Source organism: Mirounga leonina, unplaced genomic scaffold (assembly GCF_011800145.1).
Source record: "Mirounga leonina isolate KUSES-001 unplaced genomic scaffold, KU_Mleo_1.0 Mir_166, whole genome shotgun sequence".
Classification (NCBI taxonomy): Eukaryota; Metazoa; Chordata; class Mammalia; order Carnivora; family Phocidae; genus Mirounga; species Mirounga leonina.
In genome coordinates, this window is record NW_023270418.1 from 15,139,041 (window position 1) to 15,165,732 (window position 26,692).

The 26,692-nt window shown below is 51.2% G+C and overlaps 1 protein-coding gene across 1 annotated transcript; it reads right to left on the minus strand.

Annotated features, from left to right (window-relative positions):
* Positions 1 to 13,969: 13,969 nt before the first annotated feature.
* On the minus strand, positions 13,970 to 24,604 carry COMMD9 (COMM domain containing 9). Its single transcript, XM_035012582.1, has 6 exons — positions 24,538 to 24,604; positions 19,315 to 19,440; positions 17,426 to 17,565; positions 16,296 to 16,330; positions 15,827 to 15,930; positions 13,970 to 14,767 (listed from the first exon to the last, which is right to left on the minus strand). Exons 1-6 carry the CDS (start codon positions 24,586 to 24,588, stop codon positions 14,627 to 14,629), a joined length of 597 nt encoding a protein of 198 aa, XP_034868473.1. The 5' UTR covers positions 24,589 to 24,604; the 3' UTR covers positions 13,970 to 14,626.
* Positions 24,605 to 26,692: the final 2,088 nt, after the last annotated feature.

The following is a 26,692-nucleotide window of genomic DNA, read 5'->3' on the forward strand; positions in this document are numbered from 1 at the left end:
CCACCAAGGCCTCATCCAAGCCTCCCTCCTGTCCCCCTCTCTGCTTGAGGAGTCCTGATGAGAGGTGCCCTTTTTTTTTTTTTTAAAGATTTTATTTATTTATTCATGAGAGACAGAGACAGAGAGAGAGAGGCAGAGGGAGAAGCAGGCTCCCAAGGAGCAGGAAGCCCGATGCGGGACTCGATCCCAGGACCCTGAGATCATGACCTGAGCCGAAGGCAGACGCTTAACCATCTGAGCCACCCAGGCGCCCGAGAGGTGCTCTTATCCCAACTTAGTGTGGATGGTAGAACTGAGGGCGAGGGCAGGTGCAGCTGTACTGTGACCTGGGGACCCGGAGACCTTGCTGGGCCCTGCAAAGGTGGGGGGTGGGTTAAGGAAAAGGACAAGTCAGATTTTGAGGTTTGGGGCATGAGACCAGGGGACTGTCCATTTGCACAGAGCCTGTGTCTGGGATGCTCTCCGCCTTGCAAGCTAAGCAAGCAGTTGGAGCCCCAGAACTAGAGACAAGAACCTCTGCTTACAGCTCCGGGGGCCAGACCACAGAGGCCCCTGGCTCGATGGTGGTGCAAGGTGGAGCTCTGAGGAGATGGGGCTTGTGACAGCCAATCCTGCACTGTCCAGACAGAAAAGGCTTTGGGGAGAGTCCCTGCTTCCAGCCCCTTCCCCAACGCGAGCGATCTCCTCCATCCTGGGACTCAGCAGACAGCAGGTTTGGGCAGCTGGTGGCTGGCCTTTCTGGCCGAGGCTCCTCTCATTAGAGTGGAGCTTTGGAAGTGAGAAGCTTTGGGAGGATGGGAGAAAAGGCATTGGATCAAGCCAGGATCCAGTGTGTCGGGGGGAACTGGAGTTTTGTGCCATTGTAGCCCCTGGGCCCCAGCAGCCCCAGCCCGGGAGAGGGTTATCCACGCGGCCTCAGCTCTTGCTCTGGATGGAGACGTGAGATGCCTTGCAGAGCCTAGTGACCAGCAGCCACGTCCAGAGGGGGCAGGAGGCTGGAGGAAGTCTGAAGGAAGTGCCAGTGACTGGGGATCACCCTCCTGGCAGACCTGTCTCCTGCAGGTGGAGCAGTGGGGCGTGGGGAGGGCGCCCAAGACCACAGGAAGGTGCTGGAAAGGCAAGGTACCACCATCCTGGCGGAGAGGGCGAGGAAGGGAAGGAGAAGGGGCCGCAGGTCTGATGCTGAGACCTCCAGAGACTTGGTTCTCCCCGGGGCAACGGTCTCCAGACTGAACCCTCCCCTCCCAGACACAAGGCTCTTCACTCCCTCACTCAGCAGTCCTTGAGACGCCAGCACCATAGCCAGGAGGAAAAATGAGGAAGAGGAGGAAAAGAAGGAGGAGTGGGAAGGGGGTGGGAAAAGGAAAAGGGCACAGGCTACAGATGGGACGTTTGCGTCCCCCAAATTCCTCCCTTGAGCATGCAGGCCCAGGTGACGGCATTAGGAGGTGGGCCCTCCTCGAGCTGCTCCATTCATGAAGGTGGGGGCCCCGTGGCCGGGACCAGGGCCCTCGCAGAAGAGCCCCCTTCCACCGCGTGAGGACACAGCAAGAAGACGGTGGCCTGTGAGCCAGGAGGCAGACCCTCCCCGGACACGCAAGCGGCAGGTGTCTTGATCTCGGACGCCGGGACCCCTGGGCTGTGAGAGATACATCCCCCCGGTGACACGCCAGCCAGTCCTCGGGGCGATGATGGGGCCCCGAGCAGGTGTCTGTAAGAGCACCAGGGCGGTAACAGCCTAGCTGTCCGCCTGGACGGCAGAATCGCACGTGCCCTCAGAGACGCGTGAAGCAGCTCGGAGGGATACTGGTAGAAGGAGGGCTTCGGGGTAGACGATCGAGTGAATATAATAGCAGGGTGTATCCAGGATGCCATCTTTTGATTAAATTTTGACCAAACTTTCTGAAAAGGGCCAGAGAGTACATGTTTTAGGCTTTGCAAACCACAAGCCACCTCTGTTGCATATTTTTCTTTGGGCTTTCTTTGTTGGTTTGGTTTGGTTTCCTTACAATCTTTTAAAACTGTAAAAAACATAATTCCTTCTCAGGTTGAGCAAAAACATGCCGTGAGCCGACCTTGGCCTTGGTGGGGAGCTGAGCTGAAGTTTGCTGACCCCTGGATTAAGGGGCTGGACGTTTGTACAGGCAAAATCTATCTCTAGAAGGATACGCGGGAAACTGCTGCGATCCATGCCGCTGGGGGGGAGACCTGGGAACTGGGGTGTGGGAGTGAGTTTTCATTGTGCACACTTTCGTTTCTTTTGATAAATTTTTATTTTATTTTATATTTTATTTTATTTTGAGAGAGAGCGAGCATGGCAGGAAGGGGGATGGGCAGAGGGAGAGGGAGAGAGAGAGAGAATCTTAAGCAGCCTCCATGCCGGGCACAGAACCCGATGTGGGGCTTGATCTCACGACCCTGAGATCACGACCTGAGCTGAAACCAAGAGTCGAGTGCTTAACCAACTGTGCCACCCAGGTGCCCCTCCTTTTGATATTTTTGATCATGTGATGTAAAGATAAAATAAAATAAAATGAACTTTGACGTTAAAATGCAACCTGTTGTCTTCACCAAGGTCCCAAAAAGCCAAGCACGGAACAGTCAATGCCGAGTACCGCTGGATTCCATGCTAACACTGGGTTTGCAAAGAAGGTGCCACAAATGTTTTGGGGACCTACGGCTCAAAATATAGACTCTAAAAGAGTTGGAGGGATTGTGTCCGGGCAGTTAGGAAATGGAGACAATATTTGGAGAGAGTGGTTGGCAGGTTAAGGGAAGGACGGGCTGTGCCTCTAGCCCCCTCCCCAAGCCCCGTGAGAAGCTTCAAGAAGGCCATGCCACCTTGACCCTAGGGTCCCAGAGTCTGAGTCGGAGGCAGGTGTGGCCACACCTGGGAAGGCCTGGGTATGGGCGAGTGTGGCTGGGAGAGGAGGCTGCACAGGGGACCCGGAACCTCTGAGTCTGTTGGGGCCGAGGATGTATGAAGCTCCCCTACGCGTCACACGTGGCTGAGAGAGGGAGAGCCAGCGGGACCAGCTACCTGGAGGCTGCTGTGCCCTCAGGAGTGAACCAGGACAGCCAGGGCTGGCAGGAGTCCTGAGTGGTTGCTGGAGGAGACGGGCGCCTACTAGGGCACTCAGATGGAGGCTTCCGAGAAACCCCCCAAAGCACCCCAAATGAAAGCACCAAGCTTCCACTATCCTCCCGGAGCCAGACAGCATCCCCGCAGAGCCAGCAGCATCTCTGGGCCCTTCCCCCCCTCCGGCTGGCTCCAGCCTCGCCCTCAGCTGCCTGGAATCCCACGTATCCCCCTTCCAGGAGAGCACCGGTGTTAGGGGTCCCCCATCCCACCTCCAGCTTTCTCCTTTGTTCCCATCCTCTGTTCCCACTGGCTCCTCATATCCCAAGGTCCCTCTGTCCGCAGATCCATCTTGGGGGGCTCCCTTCTCAGCAGAGGCAGCCTGGAGCTCAGAGCTTCGGATCGCCCGTACCCCCGGGGGTGTCCTCTCCTTGTTGACTTCTCTTCGGCCGGGGATGATGCTTCTCCACACTGTAACTTCCGGTGAGCCCCATTTTTTCCAGAAACAGGACACCACTTGCCTTGGGACCAGAAGGCACTTAGCTACGTGACCTCCAGGAGACTATGTCCCTCTCGGAGCCTCCGCTTCCTGATCTGGGGCAGACCCAGGGCATACGCCTGCCGCTATGACAACTGCTGGTGCCCAGGGCGAGAGTGAAGATGCTCCGCCCTCTCGGTAGGTGGATCGCAGGGGGTTGATCAGAGACACAGATCGGTTTCTGACCTTGCTATGGAGAAGCTCCTGCTGCTCGGAAGGACTGTGGTTGGTGGAAAGGCACAGAAGATACCCTCAGCTCCTGGAAATTTCACTCCCTCCCCATGGCCCACTCCCCCCGTGGAGGCTGGATTTAAGGCTGTGCTCAGGGCCGTACCCAGAGCCGCAGGCCCCGGGGCCCATAGGCAGGGCTCCCTAGAGGGGCTGACCCCGAGACTCAGGAACGCCTTCTGCACCCCTGGCTCAGCGGAGGAGAAACCTTGGCCCGGAGCAACTCTGCAAGGAGCCGGCCAAGATGGGTTTGATCTGCCAGATGAATGTCTCCACATGGGGAGCGGAACAGAAGCTGGGCCACCGGGACAGCTTCACCTGGGGTGGGGCGGGGATGGATGTGGGCAGGGAGCCCCCTCCCCTGCCAGGTAGAGAGGCTTCTCATTCAGAAGGACCCCTGCCCCTGAGGGTTTCCTGTGGTCTGGCTGCTCCCCAGTTGTGACATGAGTGGGATGGGCTTTTTGGCCCCCAGGACACAAGCTTTTACTCTTCTCTGAGGACACATGTTGGGCCGAGTACAGTGCTAAGCTCTGGGGCGAGAGCAGGAGCTAGATGGGGCTCGGTCCCTGCTTTCAGATCTGCTCATTCTGAGGACTTGCTCTCTTAAGGATTCAGATGCAGCCCAGCCGGAATGGGCTCTGGGGAGTCCCAGCCCCCCCACCCACCATGGCGAGAGCTGCCCCCTCTGATCTCCGGTTGCTCCCCTGGCCTCTTGGTCCAGAGTTTAATCCTTGCTATGGTTTAAAAAAAAAACAAACCTCACAGGAGTGAAGCCCTGCTCAGGATCATGAAGATCATGTGTCCCATGTCTCCCCACACTTTTTTTTTTTAAACCTCCCTTGCCCAGCGCTCTTGTTTGCACCATGGCGTCTGTTCTGACTTAACCCTTTCCACTTGACTGACTCCCTGTAGGCTGTCAGGGAAGCCAGAAACGGTAAGCACAAGCAGGTGGTGAAGAAACCATAATAGGGCCCTGGGGAGTTTGGAGAAGCGATGATGGACTAAAGCAGGGCAGTGACACGGTGGATCACGGTGGATTTGTTTATTACGTTCATTTAACAAATATTCATTGAGCACATACTCTGCGCAGGCCTGTGGTGGGCTCTGGGGATATCGAGTTGAACAAGACAGACGAGCTTCTTGCCCTCATGGTACATTCTAGTGGGGAGACAGACAATGACTGGTTAAATAAGTAAGTATACAAATAAATTCGTTCAATGAATAAGACTTAAATTGGGGAGCAAGAAGGAAAGAAACAGGATTCTGGGATGGAGATTAAAAGGAGGAATCCTCTTTAGAGAGAGTAGCCCAGGAAAACCTCTCTAAGGAAGTGACCTTCCAGCTGAGCCCTAAAAAGATGAGAAGCTGGTCTCACGAAAACCAGGGGAAGGAGTGTTCCAGGAGGGGTTGGGGGGAGCTGCAAGGGCAAAGACCCTACAGCCGGAAGAGCTTAGAGGGCTCTTGGAACCGACGGGAGGTTGGTGTGATGAGGGAAGTGGCAGAGGCTGACAGATGTCCTCGTGGGCAAGGCCTTCTGCCCAGTGACCGTGCCATGAACTGAATTGGTGCAGAGGTGAAGAGAAATGGATCAGCGTGAATGTATTTCGAGATAGAGCCAAGGGCTTGCCAATGGAGGGAACGGGGCGAGGATGCGTGTGGGCAGCATGGGGGAGGGAGGAGGCAGTGACGTCGCCCACGTTCCTGGTTGGAGCTGTTATTTGCTAAGATGGAGAAGCCTGGGTAAAGGGGGATCGGGTTCGGAGGATGAAACAAGATCAAATGTACTTTCTAGAAAGCGCTATGGAGCCTGGATTAGGGGAAGACAGGCCTAGGGCAAGGCAGCCGAGTGAGGGGCCCATCCAGGGCTCCAGGTGACAGACGATGATGCCCACCACGTAGGACCAGGACTGTGGGGAGGATGGGCCACCCCAAGTCCCTGCTAAGCAAGCAAAGGGCTTCCTGCTTCTCCGAACGCTATGGGTTCTGTCCGCGAGGAGGCTGAGCAAGCCAACCAGAGGGAGGAGTTCTTTCCGGAGAACACTGAAGGGAAGCCACCATATGGACAAGAGCCGAGGCGGGGGGCGCGGAGAGTGGGGTCGCGGGCCGCTGGGTGGGAGAGGAAGCACGGGCCGGCCGCGCACCTGCCGCGCCAGGGAGGAGGCCGCCCGGGGAACCAGGAGCCCGCAGCCGTGCTCAGGACCGTGGCTCACCGCGGGGCAGATGCCGGGCGACCCTTTGCTGCCAGAGTGCCCTCCCCGCCAGGTGTCGGACAGAGCGTTCCGAGAGGCTGCGGGCGGGCCAGGCCCTGGGCATTGCCACCGTTCCGGCGCCCCGGACACGCACTCTCCCTGGCCTCGCCGTCCCGCAGCGCTGCCCCCTCCAGCCTCGGAGGTTAGCAGACGGCTGGGCACGGGCCGGCCTGGCAGCGGTGGGGGGAGGGAGGGTATCCTCTTGCAGGCGAAAGGCCGCGGCTGGTGGACTCCGAACGGGGCTAGTCGGCCCCGGACCCGGTCAGGATTCCCACTCACTCACTCGATCATTCGTTCGTGCCTGCCCCCTCGGACAGATGCAGGCTGACCATCTCCAGCGGCAGCTGGCGCCCCGGTGCTGGGCACGAGATGGTGAGCACGAGCCAGGCTCTGTCCGCGAGAAGGGGTGGATGGAGACCGGGGCAGTGCCGGCCGCCAACCCCTTCACTCCTTCCTTCTCGGCCTGTCCCCGCTTCCGTTGTCACGGCTCAGACCCGTGCAGTCGTCCCGCAGGGCCCGCTCCCTCCAGCCCCCCCGACCTCACGCTGTCCATCTGGGCTAAGCCCCTTTCTTTAATCTTGCTTCGTGAGGCTGACACAGCACCAGAAATCAGTTGTAAAGAGCGCTGAGCGGTGCCTGGGGGGCTCAGTCGGTTAAGCGGCTGCCTTTGGCTCAGGTCATGGTCCCGGGGTCCTGGGATCGAGCCCGGCATCGGGCTCCCGGCTCAGCGGGGTGTCTGCTTCTCCCTCTCCCTCTGCCCTTCCCTCCTGCTCGTGTGTGCTCTCTCTCTCAAATAAATAATAAAATCTTTAAAAAAAATAATAAGGAACGCTGAATGACATTTTTCTGAGTTTGGCTTTTATTCTGAGAGCGTTTGAAAAGCCATGTAAGTATTTTAGGCAAAGGGATGGCGTTCGATTTCTATATAGAAAGCACCTGCAGGGAGGAGGCAGGATGGGAGGGAAGGAGAGAGGGCGGCAGGGCTGGAGGCAGGGAGAACTCGGAGGGGGGGGCCTTCGGAATAATCGGATGAGAGACGACAGGGGGTCCTGGCCAGCCCTGCCCTACGCATCCCACCCGACCCGCTCCCAGAGAAGAACAGAGCCTCCTCACCCGGCTCCTCCCCGCACACGCATCTGTGCGTGTTTGAAGTTTACATCTTCATGTATAGTTAGTCCCCTCCAAGCTGTGTTGTCAGGAAAGATTGAACTTCATCTCTCTTTCTTAGAGATGAAGAAACGGAGACCCGGCTTCAAGCCGCCCTGAATTTGAGTTGCTGCCATGGGCCCTCGGTGCGCAGCTAGAAAGGTCCAGCACGCAAGGCCCCGGGGCGATTCCTCTAACAAAACCTCAGGGTCGTATCTAACAGGCCCCGTGGTGCGATTTCCGGCATCCACCAGCCTGTGCTAGAAGCAATGAAGTGGGTGCTTCTGAAGCTGCGAGTCTCTGCACGACCCCACGTTCCTTCCCTCTTTTGTGGCCCTAGGCCCGAGAGGGACCGTTCTGTAGGGGAGGCGGCCTGGAGGCTGCCTTTGGAGGAAGTTTCTCCCCTTGCCAGGGCCCTGGGAGAGGCCTGCCCACTAGCCCACCTTCCCCACTCTTTCCCTGTCTTTGTAGGTGAGCAGAGGCCAGGGAGAGAGGATAAGGAGGGCAACTGCGCCATCTGCTGGCCATCCGGGGACGCTCCGGCCACGCCCAGGTGAGCCGGAGGCCGGAGCTCTCCAGCTGCTGGGGCTTTTGGGGTAAGAGAGTCTTGGGTCCCCACAGTGGGCGTGACAAGGGACAAGGGACCTCTTCTGTAGGAGTAAGCCTGGGGACAGAAAGCTCTCGGTGCCATTCTCTGTGCACTCGGGGGACAGGGACACCATGGTGAACAGTGTGTGTTGGGGGGAATATAAAGACAATTATAATCGGGTAAGAGGAAGGTTGGGGAAAAATATAGGCAGAGAAGACAGACCAGTTGAGTTGCCTCCCTAGGTCCCTGTTAGGTGCTGCTCCTGAATCCAGAAGGATGAAGAGGACTTAAACCAGGGTTGAGGGAAGACATTCCAGAGAGAGGACCGAGCAGGACCTGGGAGTCCGCTGCTGCCCCTGCTCAGGCCCAGGGCTCCCTGCTGCTTTCCTGTCCCTGCAGCAGTTGGGCAGAACTCAGCACCCTTGCTCTGCTGGCCGCTCCGAAATGTGGGTCCCTGAAAACAGTGGCCGGAGCTCAGAGGGCCAGCGGATTTCCCCCCACCCTCACCCCAGGGCTATCCCTTCCCCCCAGAGGGTGCTTGGGAGACTGCCCTGAGGAGGCATCCGCACGCCCACCGACCCGAGGTGGGTCAAGGCTGGAAAGCATGGTGGGAGTTGGGAGAATGATCCTAGTTGGTGACTTAGGACCCGGCCACCACAGGTCCCTCTGCAGAGGAAGGAACTGAAGTAAACGGGAGCACCTGCCGAGATAGATTTCGGAAGAGCGATTCGAGGCGGCATGAATTCCATCAGCCTGCCGTTCGAATCAATTGGATCTAACTCAACCATCATTTGCTGATACAGGTCAAATCCTGTGCGGGTTTGTGGAAGAAGGTGGGACCCTGATGAACACGGACGGGCAGCCTACTGTGTGATAGCTAGGATGGATCCCAAGGCAAGAAGACACGGCTCACCCTCAAGGGACCCTCCACGCCCACCACCAACCACCCTGCACGCCCACCTAGCCCTTCTGTTCCCTTCTCTTCCTCCATGAAACCTGCTCCCGGGAAAGCAACTGATACCTGAAGCCACACTGAGCAACTGGGCAGCTGTTTGGAACTGTGCCTTGGTTGTGTCTCGCTACCCTTTCTGTCCTCCTTGCTTCTAGGAATGAGCACCGGTCACCGCGCCCAGCTCTGCTCAGACACGTGGCCAGAGGCTGTACTTCTCAACCTACCTGGAAGCCGGGTAAGGCCACGTGATTGTGACCAGCGAAATAGGAGTGGAAACATGGTAACAGTTGGGGTACACCCTCCTCTTCCTCTTTCCCTGTTCCTGCATGGAGTGTAGGGGTGGGCAGCAGGCTTTGCACACGGGACGAGGGCCAACACCTGGTGATTGGTGAAGCAACAAGAAGCGGGGGGGGGACCCCGTCTCTGGAATAGAACTATACTACCTCCTCAAGCCTCTACCAGCCCAGACTTTCACATGCAAGAGAGAAACTCAGTTCTTTCATCCGTGGAAACAGCTTTTGTTGAAGCGCTCCACAATCCACATCTGAATACGGTGATTCGCACTCCCAGAAGGTGAATAAACCAGAGGAATGCCTTGAGGGGCTTTCGCAGAGTTCCCCAAATCCTCACCAGCGGCCATCTCCCGATCCAGTATGTTTCTAACAATGACCCCAGCGCCCTCTGGTATCCCCGAGAATCTCTCAGTTCATTCATCGTTCCACTTGTTGGGACAGTGTCGTATTTCATTGTGTGGCGTGTGTCTAAGGTCGTATGGCTAGTGCAACATTGACACCAATAGCCAAGAGTCCCATTCTCCAGTCAACGGGTCCACTTCATAGTTTACTGCCAATCTGAGATGCCTTACCTACGGAGTTCGCTTATCTCCATTACCTACGGAGTTCGCTTATCTCCATTACCTACGGAGTTCGCTTCACTCCACAGGTGCGTGAAAGCCCAGCAGAGTCTTTCCCAAGAGCCTGGGGTTAACAGAAACTCAGATTCTCAGACTTACCTTTAAGTGCTCTTGACATGTCCTCAAACTAAGAATGGTTCTCTCTCCTTAGAGATTAAGGTTCTCTGGCGCAAGCCAGGGAATAATATTAAGAAATCTTTTTTTTTTTCCTTTCTTAGAGTAGTTGTAAAAAGGACAATTAAAGCCACTGAAATGTGAGCACTAAAGAAAACAGGAAGTTGGACAAAAGGCAGCATCATGCAGGTCAGAGGATATTTAGTAATGATTAGCATTTGGAAGTCAGCGGTAACTGGTTCAAAATCGTTCTTGTAAATGTTCAACCACTGGAAAGCCTTCAAAATGCCAGGTAGCCAATGGTTTCTAGATGAAAGTATTTTTGAAAAGGAATAAAAACTCTTTCGCTTCTGATAGCATCTCAGCTTACTGAGTGAAATAATGAAGAGCCTTCTACACCACACTGGACTCACTTCCTAGAAATTCATAAATACCAGACCACAGAGCGTGACAAATCACTGCTGGACTCGGTGCCCACTCTGTGTGTTTAGAGAACTGGTTCGTGTGGGAAAGACCTAAATGTCTGGTCCTCACGTCAGTGTCTTTGGACCCAAAAATCACCAGAAAGGGAGGCAAAGGGGGCCCCAGGTTGAAGTCGTAAGGCAGGACCAGAGGGCCGAGAGTGGAGAGTCGCCAGATTAAGGGGGAAGGTCAGCCATCTGTGAAGGATCCCAGTGTTCTTCTCCCAAAGTCGAAGCAGAGATGGAGACACTACTGGCTTTGAAGTTGAAAGACCCAGACTCAAGTTCTAACTCAACCCTGGGCCTCTCAAGGTGACCTCTGAGTAGAACGCACAACTAACTCCCTGATGAGTAGATGCTCCACCGACCCCAGGAGGTTAAGGGGAAGGCACTAAGGCATTTGGGAAAATGTTTCCAGTGCCGCATAGGTGATGAGGTGTATCATGAGAAAAGATACTGAGATGGCACACATGTTCTTGCTCACCACTCTTTTGTTTGTAAGTGCAAATCGGCTGGAGCAGAAAAGGCATCTTTTGGTTCAGGTGATAGTGGATGGTAGTCATCAGAGCTGATCACAAAGATCCCATTTCCCTTCCTTCCTGGAGTGTGGTAGCATTGAAGTTCTCTGCCCTCTTTAGTTAGGTGTGACCATGTGACTTGCTTGTCACTCCTGGGCAGAAGCTTTAAGAGCAAGCGTGCCAACTGCCACGTCCCCTCACCCCACCTCAGTGATTGTGGAGGCATGTACTGGGACAAAGTTTCCATTGTTCTTGGTGGCTATGGTGAGGAGAACACTTACTCTCTGTCCCCAGTCTCCATTGGTTGGGAGGAAAAGTAAACTTCTGTGAAGCTAAAAGCCACTGCAACCTTGGGATTGTGTGTGATTTCTACGTAATCTCACACTGACCACATTTTATTTTCTGTATTCTTGATGCTCTGGCATTTGGGACCTTGATCCTGGAGACTCTCTTTTGTGGGGCTAATTCCTAACTCCCCTGAGAACGTGGCTTTAATACAGGGATCAATCAATCTACAGCCACACCCCAACTATGTCTTTTTTTTTTTTTTTTTTTTAGATTTTATTTGACAGAGAGAGATACAGTGAGAGAGGGAACACGAGCAGGGGGAGTGGGAGAGGGAGAAGCAGGCTTCCCGCCGAGCAAGGAGCTCGATCCCAGGACCCTGGGATCATGACCTGAGCCGAAGGCAGACGCTTAGCCGACTGAGCCACTGAGGTGCCCCTCCCAACTATGTCTTTTATCAAACTCTCACACACCGAACAATAGTCTCCCTGCCCCAAGTCACCCCAGGACCATGTACTGCACAACTGGGGACCCCTCGTGTAGTCAAGAGCCTGCCCAAATCATTCCAACTGGCCAATCCTGAGCTTACTCAATGTACCTATTCTGCCTTGGCCATTGCTTCCTGTGAAAACCCCAATAAAGGCTCCAGGCCACGCTATCCCCTTGCCCTCCCTGCCTCCTGACCAACCCTGGTCTTTCCCCACATGGCCTTGTGTGATGTGCCATGCCTCCTGATTCTAGGGATCTGCGTGTATAAACTTCTTGTTCCTGACAATCATTTTCGTGTGTATCTTACCATTCCCAATAAAAACAAATCCCAGGTCCATTTTTACACTAGGAAAGACTACGAGGAAGATGGATTGGCATCAGGCACACTGGATTTCCTGATCCTCTTCCCAGCCTCTGGGTTCTGCCTTGCTCTGAGCTGGCCTCTCCCCCTGCAGATGGGCTTTCTCCGTGTGGCGGGAAGAACCCAAGCATCCTGGCTTCATTACCAGAGCCCAGAGGCAGGAGACGGTTTTCACTGCAGATTCCGGCAGAAAAAGTCATAGGGAAAGACTCAGATTGGCCCAATCTGGGTCATATACGGTCATGAGACAATCTATAGGACATGCACGTTGATGAGCATTGAGAAATACGCTCTCCGCTGCAGCCTGGTGGGTGGGAAGTGCTGGGCAGCCAGAAGCACAGGCACCAGTGAGAGATCTATCATTGCCCTTTTGTGGATGGAGTCTGGACATCCACACCTTGCCATGTGCTAAGGGAAGGGCAGTTTGCAGATGGCTGTTCATTGCACAAAGTACTACTGGAAAACCAGACAAGCACTGCATGAGGGAACTGGCTTTGAGATTGATAGATAGAAACTAGGGTGTTTTTCGGAGATAGGATCAGGCCAACTAGAAATATGGTATCCACAAACGATCCATCCTCCCTAACAGTAGAAAACAAACCCCTTAAGTGAGCACGTGGGGTGAGGGGTAGCAAAGAGTCATTGAGTTTTCCGGTATTTATTGAATGCCTTCTGTATGTCATGCACCCAGATGGTTCTGTTCAGGTCGATGTGGCTGAAGGAATGATGCCCAACAGCCCAGACACCTATGCTGCTCCAGGTTACTTTCTTATGGATGCCCCTGGGAGGCCCAGGGAACAGGGACTTGGAGATGGGCCTGTGGGTCACAGGGACTAGAAGGAAAACAAAGGGGTTGAATTCACAAGGCTATACTCAACCTGACAGTAAGACCAGGGGCTCTCATTCTGGAAACAGTGGGCTGACTTCCGGGGTCCACGAACTCTTGTCACTGAATATAAAAAATGGAATGTTCATTTCCTACAGAAAGGATAGGCAGCTTTCATAGATTATCAGTGGACACAGCCCCCAAAACGTTAAGAACTGCCATGTTAACAGAAAGTTGCTCGGCTTCCAAGAAACAGCAAAGAGGAGCTCGGGATTTTTTTTCTCGACATTCCTAGTGTCTTAGGAGTACGTTTTCTCATCTCTACTTCAGTTCCAGTATTTTCCAAATGGAGCTAAAGTCACAGAACTCCACGTCCCTTGCAGAGTCCTGTGTGGTAGAGAGAAAGCGAGAAAAATCTGGGCCCACGTCCTAATGAGGCCATTTACCAGCAGGCGACTTAACCTCAATGAGCTGATTTCCTCATCGGTAAAGAGAGGATAATGCATTCACCGTCGCACCAACCCTGCGACAGTAAGTGAAACGGTGACTGCGGAGGGCTTTCCACCTTCCTTTCCTTTAAGAATCAGAGCAAACCTGATGGAGCCTTTCTTATCCGCCCTCATGGTGCTAATAAGTGCTTTCAGGGACGTGGCAGCATTTAATCCTCACAGAAGCCCTACAGAGGAGGTACTATTATTATCCCCATTTAATCTTAAAAGAAAGGGAGGGGGAGAATTGAGAGGCAGGGTCCAGCCCCTCACCACTGAGAGGCAGAGCTGGCTTCCAGCCCTGGCAGCCCGACTGGAGCCCATCCTCTGGCCCCAGGGCTCTGCCTCCTCCGCCCACCCTCCCCTCGTCCACACACACCGCCCGGAGCCACCAAGACAAGCGTGGCCAGCCGGCTGCGCGCCGTGGCCCTGGGGTGACGCGGACCATGAGGCGGCGCGCACGTGACAGGGACGCTCAGCTCTGCGGAGCACTGTCCCTGCAGCCCCCGTGACAAGCACGCACTGCCTGTCAGCCTAGCTTTCTCCGGCTCCACATGACAGACGAACGCTTGGACGGTGGCGAGGCCCACAAGCCTGCTTTCAGGCCACATGGTGCTCACGAGCTCAGTGGGCAATGAGAAGCTGGGGTCACCTTTCCCAATGAGAGGCGGCGCTGGCGCAAAGCACCAACTCAGGTTAAGGACAGAAGCTTCGAAAAACGTGACTGGAGTCATGAAGTTTTTAGAACGATTATTTATTTCCATCACTCCCACTTGTTTCCCCTGGCATTATATCAAGGACGGGCCTTGTGGTTTCACCCATTCCAGACTCCCTACGCTGGAAGGGGGCCCGCAGGGTTGAGGGGCTCAGGAAGGCTCTGGACTTGGGCCGGCGGGGGGCCCCAGGGCTCTACAGGCCCTGCCCGGCTTCTGTGACGGAGAAGCACCAACTGCTGGCCTCAGCCCCGTGATTCCCTCCCTGTGCTCCAGGGCTGGAAACGGGCCAATTAGACCTAGTGCTGGAAAGGAACTTCTTAGATGAGCTCCACAACGTGGGCCTGAATCTTCCAGGCAGCCACACAGAGGCACCTGACGGTGCGGACGCCCCCTCACACTGCCACAGTGGTGAGGACGTCTCCCAGAGATGGGGGCTTCTGCTCACCAGCTTCAGGACGAAAGAGGACGAGGGAGGAGAACAGCGCGGGGCCAGGGCCGCTTCCTCCCGGTGCAGCTGTGCCTTCCGGACGGCAGCCCCCTCGCCGTCCCCCCCGGCCTGCCTGCCGACCCTGCCGGCGGCCGCAGCTGCTGCACAGGGGTGACCCGGGGGCTGGGAGGCGCACACCGCTGGCCGGCAGCTGGGGCCCGGCCGTGGGCCCGGCAGCCGGCTGGGGTCATTTGTTGGCCACGGCGGAGAGCTGGTCGCGGATGCGGCCCAGGCCGTCTAGCATAGTGTCCAGAGTTTCCTTACTCAGCTCCACAGTGACCACTGAGATGGAGGGTTTGTCTCCACACAGGCTAGGATCTTCTTGGATCTGAAAAGAGAACAGGGCCCAAACGTCAGAGCCGTCCCTCTTCCCACCGTCCTGGAGGTGAGCCCTGGAGCGGGCAGCCGTCCCCCGTTCCGGTGAACCTCTGAAGACAGGCTTCTTGCTCAGAGCTACACAGAGTCCTAGCCCTGGCGTCATTTAGCAAATGAGGAGACGGAAGGAGATTCCCAGAGGCTTGGGAGAGCAGTGCTCAGGGCGGGTACGGGAGAAGCCAAGGCTCACTCACCCCTCGGACCCCTGACTCTCAGCATCCGAGTGAGGAGATACTGCAGGGGCCCATATGGGTACTTGATGGAGGGGGCTCTAGGTCTAGCGAGGATCCACTGGGACGCAGGAAAAACATTACAGCTCCTAGTTAGATCTGTTTCTTTAAAAACAAAAGTCAACTCTACCAGAGCTTAAAAACTTGTTAGAGGCACCCTTACTTTTTCATCTTCTTACAGGTGCTGAGTTTCTGGGTATGTGGCTACGTAAATACGGCATCACTAAACAAGCCCTCGCCATAGACAATGTGGTTTAAAAAGATCTCTGAAAAGATCTGTAGACTGAAGGTAACACTGGGGAGGCCAGAGTGTGCGAACAAGGAAACGGACGGGTGCTTCCCCAGCCGCGCACGGGAGCTCCGGCTCAGCCGCGTCACAAACTGTGCCAGCACAGTCAACCGGACAAGCAGCTGCCCGAGGGACACCAAAATTATCAAGAAGGCAGTCTGGAATCTGATGGCACGCCCGCACCGTGAAAGCTAAACTTTCCCGTTAGTGTAGAAGGTAAACTTCAGGGAGCAGCAAACCCTTTTTAAAACTTGTGTTTTGTGTTTGTCTTATCCTTTTAAAAGTTCTACTTCCGGTGTATGATTTATTATGTCTGTAACATGTTAGTACAGTAGTGACCATGTATTTGACAAACAGAGACCGCATCTGGGAGGTGCCGAATTTTTTTCTATGGGGTCAGAGGTCCCAGAGCTTTGGAGACTGGTATTTTCGACGGCGCGCGGGGGTGCCGCGGCCCCTTCTTTCCTTCTCACGGGCCTGGCAGTGGACTCACCTTCATCTGCAGCAGGCAGGTGGGGACGGCCATGCGGCTGATGCTGTCGGAGGAGGTCTTGATGTCCACTCTCCAGTCCAGGTCGACCAGGCGCGGCAGAGAGACTGTGAAGGAGACGGGCCAGCTCAGAGCCCCTGCCGCTCACCTCACCAAGCCCTTACTCTGGGACAGGCAGCCCGGAGGGCTGGTCATGCTTCTGAGCCACAGGACAAGTCTCCGAGGGAGACAAAGTCAGGGGCCTTCCTCACCACGCTCCGTGCCGCCTGCACTTGGCACTGATTCATGGTGGGCGCATGGCCAGGCTTCTGCCTGCACACACGAGCCTCCAGATGCCGGCACAAAATGAGAGACGAATTTGGGATGAGGTTAATGCACATTGAGTTTCGGTTACAAAGTCTGGCCACCTGGCAGAGTTCGAGCCGGGACCAGGAAGGAAGGGTAGGGAGGAAGGCGGGTCCTTGATACTCACTCTGATGTGCCTGGGCTTCCGTTCGCCAAGTAGAGCTGTTTAAGAGGGAAAGATAAGGAAAAAAGAATGGAAAAGGGATGAGAATTGATCATGAGAGAGGCCTGTGGACCTGGGCCTCTACCCCTTCTGGAATCCTCGAGCCTATCATCACTCCCTGACAGGAAAGGACCACAGGAACGTCCGCTGTGTGGCAGAAGCACTTTCTTGTTTGTTCTACATAGCTCAGTGATGTTAAGGCCATAAGCGCTGTTAGTTTTCGTAGCTTAGGGGGGGCAAAAAGAAAGAAGAGGCTTAATGCACTGTGTTTTTATTGTGTTACCGTTCTCAGAGATGAAGCAGGAAAAGTCAACCGATTCTCTTTTATTGAGCATCTACTCCACAAAGTACTGCCTTTTAGGCAAAACACACCCAAACAGACCCATCTAATGCTACAGCAAAGAGCGTCATAGTGAGATGCGAAGCAGAGGCAGGATAAAATGTGGTCACGTGTGAGAGAAGTTTCTAAATAAACAATAAAATCCTTGACAAGCAGGGATTATCTCTTATTACTGCCCGAGAATTCTGGTAAGCCTGCTGCTGACCAGTAGCTAATCAGTTCTGCTTAAATTGTATGTATTCAAAGGATTTTCCAAGAAAATATCTAGATAATTCACAAAAGAAACAAAAATGACCAATTAAACATATGAAAAAGATATCTGACATCACTAGTATCAAAGATACATAAACTGAAGTGAGGCGCATTTGCCATTTGTGAACTGGGGGAAAACGTGAACCGACTCCCTGGGGGCCGATGAAGGTGTGGGGGGAGGGGCACGCTCACGTCCTCCTCCTAGAACCAGTTGGTGCAATCTTTCTGATGGTCAACTTGAGAGCAGAAAGCAGAAGCCTCACTCTCGTCTTTAACCAGTAAGCAGATAATTAAGCACGTGAGCAACGTTTCCACAGTAAACTGAAGTGAAAACTGCCAATAGCCTAAACATCTAACAGCAGGGAATTTCTTAACTAAATGTTATGTAATGTCTCCATATAAAGAATATATTTAGCCACTAAAAAGGACCCTGAAAGTATTTATTGACCTAAAATATCATTATGTGAGCATTACAAGCAACTCTCGAGAAATGAGCACTTACACGTGTTCTAGGATGATTTTCGTCAGTAGGTTTTTGAGGTTCTGGTGGAAATTTTCAGGAAAGAGAGCCAGGATCGCCTCAGCAGAGCACAGGTCACGGAACACCGCCAGCCTGGTGAGGCGGTGCAGAGCCTGGATCAGCTGCAGGACAGGCCCGTGGTGAGAAGCAGGGCAGGCGGCAGGGCTCTCTCCCCCCGCGGCGGGGGACACGGCCGGCCGCGCGCCGCCACGTCGTCCCAACAGTCCCATGGGTCCTGAGGCCTCGGTCCCAGATGCTGATGCCCACGTGCCCCGGCCCACCTCTAAGTTCACCTGTTGCTTTAGAAGATAGGGGTAGCTGCCCGACACAGGAACCTGTCAACGTGCCAGAAACTTCTGCTTGGGAGCGAAGGGTTAATAAATCCCCTTTCCTTGTGCACAGAATCTGACCTTCAGTTCACTTTCTAGCCTGTTCCCTGGGAACACGAGGGAAGTGACAAGTCAGCTGTGTTACTAGGCAACGCTGCACTGGCCACTGCGCCCGGACTGGGAGTTCTGCACGAACCCCCGGGGGCCCAGAGCCGTGGGCGGCTCCCCTGAGCGGGGCCGTGTGCCACCTGCCGGAGCTTGAAGCTGAGCTCACGGACCTGCTGCCAGAGGCACTGGCTCCGGCGGGGCTCGGGCTCTACGTGCAGGGTGTCCTTGCCCCTAGGCTGTCACCGAGGAGGGCGAAGAAAACAAACGGATCCCGGGGGAGCTGTGCCGACTGCCCTGGGGAGGAGGAGGGCCTGGCACTGCCCTGCCCACCCTACGTCCTTCCAACAGACAGTAGCCAAGGATGGCCCGTGGCCAGCTTGTGAAGGCAACAATGCTCAGCTGAAACTACCACGACTGTCTGGAGGGAACTGCTTTAGGGCTTTCTCTGATGCCCTGGGGGGCCGCTCAGCTGCACAGACACAAGGTGAGAGGCGAGGGGATGTCACCCCTCCACTGATGAGGGGTGAGGTCCCAGCCTCCCTGCCCTCCAGGGTGACAGTTCTGCAGTGTGTTCCCCAGGGTTTCTTACAGGATCCCAAGTTTGAGCCCCGCTGCCCACAGCGGTGCCCGGTCATCAACACATTCTTTCTTGGCTTTGTCTCTCCTCCCTGTTTGACTGTCCCTACTCCCTCCTTTGCGCTTTCTAGACTCGTCTCCCCAGGTAATTACTTGCAACCACTCTTCGCCTCAGGGTCTACTTTTGGGGAAGCCAAACTAAATCTTCAACTCACTTCCATAATCTGGATGCTGCCTTTTACTGTTCTACAGCTGATCTCAATGAACCGAGCTCTGGTTTAAAAATAGTAATAATAATAGTAATGCAGGCCTGTTTGAATGAACTCCTATTTTAGAAACATATTTGCCCTAAAAAGAGAAGGCTGTGAGTACTGCATAAACTGAGTCACCTCACTCTTCCTCTTGGCCACCAGCTGAGGTCAGGTGGGGTCCAGCAGCATGTCCCCTGAATCATACTTAGGCCTCAGAGCTTCTACCCAGTGCCCCCAAAGAAGTCTGTCTAAGCTATCTGGCTGACAATCTATCAGCAGCGGCAAGTTAGAGGGCAAGAAAATCGCAGAAAGGCTGGCTTTTGTCCACACTGTCTAGGGAACAAGTCTGAAAAGGAAATGGACGGGACCTCTGATTCTTGGTATAGTTCACCCATCCTTGCCTCATTTATCATAAGGAAGTGAAGGTTCAAAGACAATAGCTTTTAAGTTCACTAGCATTAAAACAAAAATCTATTTTAAGTTTGTTATAATGTCAACAGACATTTCAGGGGAAAAATTTCCTTGAAATGTGGCAATGATTGGAAACTTAAGAAAGAGACTAATGAGCTGAGAAGCCAGTGGCCAAAGGTCATCTGACCATACTTACTTGCTCCGCTTCCTCCTGGGTCACAGACAAGCTGGAACATGTAATATCCAAGAGTCGTTTTGAGCCAAGGGCTGAACTGGAAAAGCTCTCTTGGCACAGCTGTCTGACAACATCTTTTGAGGAGGCCTATGAATTAATTCACAGGTGGGGAGAAAAAAAACCACTCAGACTCTGAAAATACATGTTTCAGAACATGATACGGTCTCAGTCATGGTGTGATACCTTTGAGACTCAAGATTTAAAGGTGCACGGGACATCTCCATTTCCAGGGCAGTGAAATAGATGTCGTTTGTCTTACTTTCCCTTCTCAGCACAACTGAAAGCACTGGGCACTATATGGAGAACAAACGTAAGACCACTCCGAGACGGAATGGGGAGAAGACGGATCTGCTGTGGGCCTCCCCCTCCAGACCAAGAAATGACATGGTGCTGAGTCTCCTGGATTTTCTTGTTGTTCATATATCCCGGACTTCGAGCTAAAGAACAGGGCAACCCAGAATGCCAATGGGTACACAAAGACAAAACAAACAAACAACTCCCGACAAATACCTGCTCTCTGTAGCCAAAGGACCAAGAAAGCTTAGCAAGACAGAAAACTGTTATGTGAGAACTGCTCTACTGAGCCAAACACCACAGAAAAACCTGTAGCCCCACTCCCACCTATGTTAGCAAAGGCTGAGTGGGGAAGGCGGACTTCCACCCTTTTGGGGCTACAACGAGGTATTCCAACACCCCACCCGGGTGGTGTTAGAGAAGGCTAAGGAGGGAGCTGGGACCTCATCCCCACCAACGGGCAGCTAGTCCCACCACCCCTTGGTATTAATAGTAACTACATGGGGGCCAGAACTTCCACCCCTGCCCAGTAGTAATGAGGAACCCCCACTTTTGCATGTCAGTAGGAACCAAGGGCAGAACCTGGACTTTCATCTCCATCTGGTAGTAATGAGGCAGAAACCCTTCAGAATCTCAGACGATAACACAAGAATGCCCAGGTTCCAAATGAAAATCATTCATCATACCAAGAGCCAGGATGATCTCAAACTGAATGAAAAAAGACAATCATTAGATGCCAACCTCAAGATAACAGATGTTAAAATTATTGGACAAAGATTTTAAAGCAGCCATGGCAAAAATGCTTCAACACCTAAATACAAACATGTTTGAAACAAATAAAAAAACCAGAAAGTCCCAACAAAGGAACAGAAGATACAAAGAAGAACAAAATGGAAATTTTAGAACTGAAAAATACAATAACCAAAATTAAAAAGTTCGGTAGATGGGCTCAGCACCAGAATGAAAGGGACAGAGGAAAGAATCAGTAAACCGGAAGACAAAGCCACTAGAAATCACTCAGTTTGCACACAGAAAACAGACTGAAAATAATGAACAGAGCCTCGGGGATCTGTGAGACTATACCAAAGAATCTAACATTCATGTCATTGGAGTCCTAGAAAGGGAGGATAAAAGAGGGCAAGGCTGAAGAAGTACTTAAAGAAATAACGGCTGAAAACTTTCCAAGTTTAGCTACAGACATAACTGTATGCATTCAAGAACCTAAGCATATTCTCAACAGGATAAATCCAAAGAAATCCATACCAAGACACACCATAATTAAACTCCAGGAAACTAAAGGCAAAGAAAAAAATCTTGAAAGTAGTGAGAGAGAAACAATATCTTATCTATAAGGGATCATTAGAATAATAGCAGATTTCGAATCAGAACTCATGGAAGCAAGAAGGAAATGGCACAATATTTCTCTGGTGTTGGAAGAAAAGAACTGTCAACCAAGAATCCTACACCCAGCAAAAAATATCCTTCAGAAAATGAAGAAGAAATCAAGACATTCTCAGATGAAAGAACACTATGAAAATATGTCACAAGACAAAAGACATTCTCTTAACAGAAAGGAAACAATAAAAGGAACCTTGGAACATCAGGAAGAAAGACAGAACACAACAAGCAAAAATATGGGTAAATACAATAGACTTTCTTTCTCTTGAATTTCTAAATTCTGTTTAAAGGATGAAGCAAAAATTATAGCACTGTCCAATGCAGCTCTAAATGTATGCAGAGGAAATATTTAAGACAATTATATTACAAATGAGGGAAGGGACATAAAGGGAAGTAAGGTTTCTATACTTCAGCTCTAACTGGTAAAATGATGACACTGATAGATTGTGATGTTACATATATAAATGTAATAACTAGAGCAACCACTAAAAATGTTATAAAAAGAAATCCATTTTAAAATGCTACAGATAAATCAAAAGGGAATTCCAAAAATATGTTCAAATAACCCACAGGAAGGCAAGAAAAAGTAAAAAGAAACAAAAAACATAAAAGAGCAAATAAAAAAAATTAAATGGCAGACTTAAGCTCTAATATTCAATAATTACATAAGCTGTAAGTGGGAAATTAAATATGAGCTGCAAATATGACTCAATTAAATGCTGCCTATAAGAAACACTCTTCAAATGTAATGATAGAGACAAAAGTAAAGGGATGGAAAAAGATATGTCATGCAAATATTAATGAAATAAAATCAAGAGTGGCTACAATAATATCAGACAACGTAGATTTCACAGCGTATTACATAGCTACAGTCCTCAAGACTGTGAGGTATTATGAGAGGAATAAACAAATAGATCAATGGGACAAAACGAAGAATCCTGAAATAGACCCACATATATTTGCCCAACTGATTCTTGACAAAGTTACAAAAGCAATTCAATGGAGGAAAGACAGCATTTTCAACAAATGGTTCTGGAACAACTGGACATTCACAGGCAAAAAGAAAAAAAAAAGAACCCCTCAAACTGTCTTACATGCATTATACAAAATTAACTCAAAATTGATCATGTACTTAAATGTAAAATGTAACGTAAATGTAAACTATACAACTTTTAGAAAAAAGAGGAGAAAATTTGGAGATCTATGGCTTGGCAAAGAGTTCTTAGGCATGACACCAAAAGTACAATTCATAAAAGGAAAAATTGTTAGTAAATTGTACTTCATCAAAATTAAAAATTTTGCTCTGCAAAAGCTCCTGTAATGAGTTGAATGGTGTCCGCCTAAAATTCATATATTAAAGTCCCAATTCCCAGTACCTCAAAATGTGATCTCATTTAGAAATAGAATTGTTGCAGATGTAATTAGTTAAGATGAAGTCATAGGGTGGACCCTATTCCAATAGGACCAGTGTCCTTATTAAAAAGGGAAATGTAGAGGGGCTCCAGGGTGGCTCAGTCAGTTGGGCATTGGACTCTTGATTTCAGCTCAGGCCGTGATCTTGGGGTCATGGGATTGAGCCCCATGCCAGGCTCTGCACTCATGGACCCTGCTTGTGATTCTCTCTCTCTCTCCCTCTACCTCTTCTTACCAGCCCCCCACCCTCCAGAGGGTAAGGAGAAGGTGAGGGCAGAGGGGAGGTGGATGTGGATATAAAAGGGCAAAAGGAAGGATCCTGTAGTGATGGCAACGTTCTGTATCTTCAGTGTATCAAAGTCAATATCCTGGTTGGGATATCATACTATAGTTTTGCAAGATGCTTCTATAGGGGGAAACTGGATAAAGGGTAAATGGGACCTTTCTGTATTACTTTTTACAACTGTATGTAAATCTATAATTACCTCAAAATAAAAACTTTAAGTAATTTTTTCAATATTTTATTTATTTGAGAGAGAGCGAGAAAGAGAGAGAGAGACAGCAAGAGTGGAGGGAGAGGCAGAAGCAGACTCCCTGCTGAGCAGGGAGCCTGATGCAGGGCTTGATCCCAGGACCCCAAGATCACGACCTGAGCTGAAGACAGATACTTAACTGACTGAGCACCCCTAAGTAATTTTTTTTAAAAAAGAAAATACATAGAATAGGAATGACAATGAATTAACTATTGCTACATAATAGCAAGCAAAAAAAGCCTGGAATAAAAAAAGTATATGCTGTATTATTCCATTCATGTGAAGTTCAAACATGGGCAATATTAAATTGATTTTAAAAGCAAGGATAGTGGTTACTACTGGGATGCGTGAGGGAAGTAACAAAGGAACAATAGAGAGACTTCTGCAGTACTGGTAATATTTTGGTTTTGACCACAGTGATGGTTACATGGGTATGTAATAAATCACTGAGCTGTGCATTTATGATTTCTGTGCTTTTATGTGTTACACATTAATAATACTTTTTTAAAGTATTAAAAAAGTCCATACCATGAATAAGCAGGCATTGGGTGGGGAGTGGGCAGAACGGATGAGGGTGGAAAGGCCCAGGGCTGTGAGCTGAGAGCCATAGGTTTCCAATCTCAGCTTTGTTACTTCATTCATTAACTCACATAACAGCTATGTACTGAGCACATGCTATGTGCCAGAAGTTGAGATACACTTGTTGGGGATACATTTGTGAATATCATAGAGTAGCTGCTTTTAGGGATGGAGAATACAAGTGAACACTGCTGGGGCTGTTAAAACAAAGGAGGGACCATTGCACGAACCAATCAACGATGATGCCGTGCCATGAATTGCTTGGTGTTATGAACTCAACCCTCTTCATCTGGAGTTAAAACCAAAAAAAGAAAAGTCCCAACTGGATCTTACATTCTGCAAGAAAGGCAGAAAACAAGCAAATAGACGCATGACGTCTACACAGGAAGGTAAAGCCGCCCCTTCTTCCCTAAGGGAAATCAGAAATTAAACAAGTAATTCCAGTCCATCGTTTCCTTTGGTTTTAAGAAGCCTCACAACCTTTCAAATGACTATCAGGAGAGTGTTTGGGCCTTTACACCGGTCAAAGCAAGTAGAGAAAACCCGGGACTCAGGAAACAGAACGCCCACTTCACTCAGGGGGCCGAGAGGAAGCAGAGGAGGGAGATTCCTCAGCCATGGAGCGAAGAGGGGCTGCGGCATGAAACGGGGAACTGGCAACGTGGATCTAGCGCTTACCACCTCAACACGCCAATCCTGAACACCAGCCCAGAGCCCTTTAGTAGGGGGCATCTGTACAGCACCTTCACGTCCGTTATCTTATCTGTGCCCCCACCATCCCGTCAGGACGGTATTAATTTCGAGCCCGCTTTCTAAAAGCTCGGAAAGGCCCAACGACGCAGTCACCCAGAGAGGCAGTAGCGGGGTCATGGCTCCAAGTCAGGGTCCATTTGGTCCCAAATCCCATTCCGTCTCAAGGCCTGGGGACAAAGGCCCGCCTCACGATGTCCCCACCCCTCCAATTTACCTTCAGCAGGCTCTGGAGCGCCGCGAAATTCTCCGCTGTCAACGCGGCCATCTTCCCCAAGTCACCTGACGGCGACGCGCGGAGAAGATCGTCACGTGGCTCCGAGGCCGCCGCAGGGCATGCTGGGGGCTGTAGTCCTTCGGGATGGCGATGACTGCCCGGGTTTTGGTGCTGCGGCATGGGGAGGGGCCCATAGGACGCGATCGCTGGATGATAGCTCAGCCTGGGGACTCTAGGACAGTGGAGTCTGGAGGACGCAGGTGTGGGATAGTTTTCCCGGGTGGAAATTCGCTTGGCTTGGCTGGTCTACTTACCAAGACTGGGAAAACTGATTTTCCTTCACCTGTGTGGGTGGGCTGGCTGATTTGGGGAATGCACCTGCAGGTGGTATTCACACCCTTATGTAGTTCCCTCCCACACTGTAGTAGGATTGGTCTGTGTGGCCAATATCAGGTGGCAGAAGTGATGGTATGTCACTTCTGAATTATTTATAAAAGACTGCAGTTTTGGGGTATTCTCTTTTGTCTGTTCCTTTTTCTTGAATCTCTTGCTCTGGGGAAAGTAAGCTGTCATGTTGTGAGAAGCCCTCTGGAGAGGTCCATGTGGCAAAGAATTGAAGCCTCTGGCCAACAGCCAGCAAGAAACTAAAGCCTGCCAACAACCTCACTACTGAGTTTAGAAGCAGATTCAGTAGCCTCTGCAGAGCTCTGAGATGACGGTAGCCTTGGCCAACACTTTGACTACCACCTCATGAGACTTTCAGAACCAGAACCACCCAGCTAAGCCACTCCCACATTTCTGGTGTTCAAGAACTGTACGATTATAAATGTTTGTTGCTTTAAGCCATTAAGTTTGGTAATTTGTCCACAGCAATAATAACTAATACCTGGAGGCAATACAGTATAGAGACTTCAGAATTCCACCTAAGTTTGAATCCCAACTCTACATGTTATTAACTGTATCTTGAGCAAGTTCTCAAACTTCTCTGAGCCTTGGTTTCCACATCTGTAAATTGATGTCGATCACACCTACTGCAGAGAGCAGAGCTGAGTGATAGGTGATGCCCCCAGGAGGTTATTCAGCTCTCCTGGCCCTGTGGGCAGGTATGTTATGAGGGGATCCCCCAGGATCCAGTTAGTGATGGGTAGGGCCTGTGACCCTGCACCATGTCATCCCATTTGGGTAGGGCTTCCCAGATTGCCACTACCATGATACATTTGAAGGTTTGTCTATGGTCTGGGGAGCTTACAGCAATTCCTAAACCATAAATGTTTTCACAGAAAGGAACAGAATAGAATAACGGAATTTATTTCCATAATTTGGTCCCACTACCTGGTTTTTGTTAGGCCTTATCTGATTTCTTTCCAATTCTGGGTCTATGAATTTGTGCTTACTTTCATTTATTTAATAAACTTGACATGAGCCAGCCTCCTTTCCTCCTTTCTAAGCTTCTCACACTAACTGATTTACTTACTTCCTATAATAATCCTATGTGTGATTACACACACACACACACACACACAATACTATTATTTTTCCCATTTACGTATGAGGAAACTGAGGTACAGAGAATACAGAGAAGTTAAGTAATTTGTCCAAGGTCACACGGCTAAGTAGTGGCAGAGCCCAGAATCGAACTCGAGCAGTTGGGCTCCAGAGTCTATGCTGTTAATTGCCTAGCTGTATATGTCTCCTTGTCTTCCCACAGCTGAAGACTATGAGCTGAAAACTCATGCTTCTTCTGTCTGGATGTCTGACTCCCTTCCCAAGGGGGCAAGAACAATCTGAGGGTGTTCCTGGATAATCCGCCCAGTGGTGTGATGAGAGACAAGATAACGAATGGAGGGGGTACCTTTGGAAAAAGACTCAGGTTCAATTCCTGGCTCCTGTGTGCTTCTGGCAAGTTACTGCATCTCTCTGAACCTCAGTCTCCTCATCTGTAAAATGGAAACAACAATTAAAATACCTTTTGACGATTATGGGGAGCTCAAGGATGATTTATACCCCAGAGAGAGAAGGGTTACTTATTTGGAGACTCCATCTGAGCCATTGGCAGCTCTGAAGGGCAGAGCGTTCCTGTGCTATGAGAAAGGGTTGCCACTAGGTTGATAGACCATCTCAGTTTGTCCAAGAAGGAGGGATTTCCTGGGACACA